Genomic DNA, 2545 nt, shown 5'->3' with positions numbered 1-2545 from the left:
CAAAAGAAGCCGTGGATGAGGAGGGTTGGCTAAACACTGGTGATATTGGTTGGATTGCTCCTACACATTCTAGAAGCTGAAGTCATAATTGTGGAGGAATGATTGTTCTCGAAGGGCATGCTAAAGACACAATAGTACTTCAACAAGTAAAGACATATGTACCAAACTCGACTATGGTTGGTCGATTCTTGTACAAAGTTTTGCTATAGTGCAGAATTTCCTCTACAAATAATTATTACTTGTACTAATTATATCAATTCTCAATTTTGTAATTGTTTGACAAAATATGTAGTTGAAAATGTTGAACCATCAGAACTTGAGGAAGCTTCCATGTGAAGTAAACTAATTCAACAGATTGTCGTAATTGGCCAGGTAAGGCTAGGAAATTCTCTTTTAAGATGTTTCTACAGTCCTTATTGTCGAATAAATGTACTTTGATATGTTATCTCTACTAAATGTGTTTACTGCATCTATTGATTTACCTACAGGATCAACGGCGTTTTGGAGCTCTTATTGTTCCAAATAAAGAAGAGTTGTTAGCAGTGGCAAAGCAATTGTCCCTTGTGGATCATGATACCTCCGAACTTAGTAAGGAAAACATGACCAATCTCTTATACAAGGAAGTAAGGACTTGGTAAGTCATTATGCTTTGAGTGTTCAAAGTGTTTCTCCTCAATTACTGGAGAGTCATGAACAGCTGATTTTTTATTTCCTTTTTTATGTTTGCTTAAAAAATAAGAAAATGACTATGTTCAAGCATTTCATTATTGAAAGTTTCTTGTATGTCATCTGATGGTAGAACTTTTGTATTCCTCCCAAGTCCAAACTCAGACTTAAAAACAATATTAACTTTTGTTCATGAACTTGTACATCCAAAGAATGTACTTGTTTGGCATCATTAGATCTCTGAACATGTTCAAGTTAAACATTTGAAAATGGCAGAGGTGGGGGGTGCAGGATGATTGTTGCATTTATACATCTCTAATTTAATCTAGAAAAAAGTCAGTGGAAGAGAAAGAGGAAAAAGAAACAAACTGATAAAATCACACGTACATCATTGTTAACCAGTCACGATGAGTATTTGTACATATTCTAAGTACTGGGGGTAATTGGAATCTATCGACTTTTTTGGGAGAGCCTAGTATGTTGCAGTTTCTCAATTTCCTTTGTCTTTATGTGACCTCTTGGAGTACTTCCCAGACTCCTTTAAGGACATGATCAAGCGGCGTCATGAATGGCAACGTAGATTTAAAACTAGTAGTACATATTTTTCTAATTGCTCAGTAAAGATTATCATATAATTAGCTGTGTCGGGAGTGAACACAGGATCTGGTGAAATAAGTGTACGTATAGTACAACGATTAGCACCTTATCCACTATGGTGTGGCTTGTGAATGTCTTGGATAAACTCTATCCTTTCGCAAAACGAATAGGTATTGCAGAAGCTTAGCTTTAAGTTTAGACTTATAGGAATTACATGTTTAGTTGGATGAGGCTCTAAAGTATGCAAAACAAGGGAAGCTTGCATTGATATGCTTTATTAATAAATGGCATGCTCATACAACTTCATTCAGCGTAGATATGTGGGCCTGCTCGTACTAATTCCTGCAACATTAAGGTGTGGGCCAAGATGAATTGCTGCCTGATTGTTTTTTCTTTGTTTTTCAAGAGGGTTCTCATTCTTGCAGGACTTCAGAATGCTCATTTCAAATTGGTCTAGTACTCGTAGTGGAGGAGCCTTTCATGGTAAACTTCAACCGGGGCGTTGTCTGTCTTTGTCTTCATTTGGTTAGTTTCTCTATATTTGGCAATGGTTATATAATACTTGCTGACTTGCAGATCGATAGTGGTCTGATGACACCAACCATGAAAATCAAGAGGGACAGGGTTGTGGCTCAATACAGCGATCAGATTTCAAGTCTTTACAAATAAAGTTCTATTAGAAAGATGCCTCCCACCTTACCGAATCTCAATAGTATAAGTAACAATATGATTCTTACCCCTTTTTATCTTCGAGTTAGATATCAGGATGTTCAACCCCATTTAAGGAACCTTTTAGTGGTTGGTACTCGTGTAAAGCATAACTGCTTGGTCCTTAAGATGGCAAAAGGTGTTATTTATTTCATTACGTTTTACGATTAAGTACAAATATATATTGGTTATCCAAAGGGATTGGAATGTTTCAATGAAATTAGCAATATATATGAGTGTTACTTGAAATTTAATGTATCATATTCAGATATGTAGTTTATTCAGGTGTATAGTTTATTGCAGGTCCCTAATTTTGGGGGTTTTTATATATTCACATTTTTTTTAATAAAAAAAACAATATATACATATCACTGTTTTATCCAAACCGTCATGACTAATGGTACTTTTTATGACTGTTAAAAAAGATGAATGCATAACAGTTTATTTAAAACCCTCACAAATGATATGATTTGTTGTGACGGTTTTTGAGCAGTTGTTACCTTTCTTTTATGGTTTTATGACCGTTAAAAAAAATGAATGCATAGCCGTTTATTTAAAACCGTCACAAATTATA

At 35.0% G+C, this 2545-nt stretch overlaps 1 protein-coding gene across 1 annotated transcript; it reads left to right on the top strand.

The window, feature by feature from the left end:
- Window positions 1–429: 429 nt before the first annotated feature.
- On the top strand, window positions 430–2236 carry LOC147511428 (putative acyl-activating enzyme 16, chloroplastic). The gene is made up of 3 exons (XM_086599381.1): window positions 430–634; window positions 1689–1746; window positions 1840–2236. Exons 1-3 carry the CDS (start codon window positions 456–458, stop codon window positions 1930–1932), a joined length of 330 nt encoding a protein of 109 aa, XP_086455507.1. The 5' UTR covers window positions 430–455; the 3' UTR covers window positions 1933–2236.
- Window positions 2237–2545: the final 309 nt, after the last annotated feature.

Source organism: Coptis chinensis, chromosome 3 (genome assembly GCF_015680905.1).
Source record: "Coptis chinensis isolate HL-2020 chromosome 3, ASM1568090v1, whole genome shotgun sequence".
Lineage (NCBI taxonomy): Eukaryota > Viridiplantae > Streptophyta > Magnoliopsida > Ranunculales > Ranunculaceae > Coptis > Coptis chinensis.
Note: the sequence above shows the minus strand (reverse complement) of the source record. Positions and strands in the feature narration are given on the sequence as shown.

Excerpts from the sequence above, each read along its gene's own strand:
- LOC147511428 (XM_086599381.1), top strand. The coding sequence starts at position 456 with ATGTGTTTACTGCATCTATTGATTTACCTACAGGATCAACGGCGTTTT. Across the intron at positions 635-1,688 it reads TACAAGGAAGTAAGGACTTG|GACTTCAGAATGCTCATTTC; the intron begins GTAAGTCATTAT and ends TCATTCTTGCAG. Across the intron at positions 1,747-1,839 it reads TAGTGGAGGAGCCTTTCATG|ATCGATAGTGGTCTGATGAC; the intron begins GTAAACTTCAAC and ends GCTGACTTGCAG.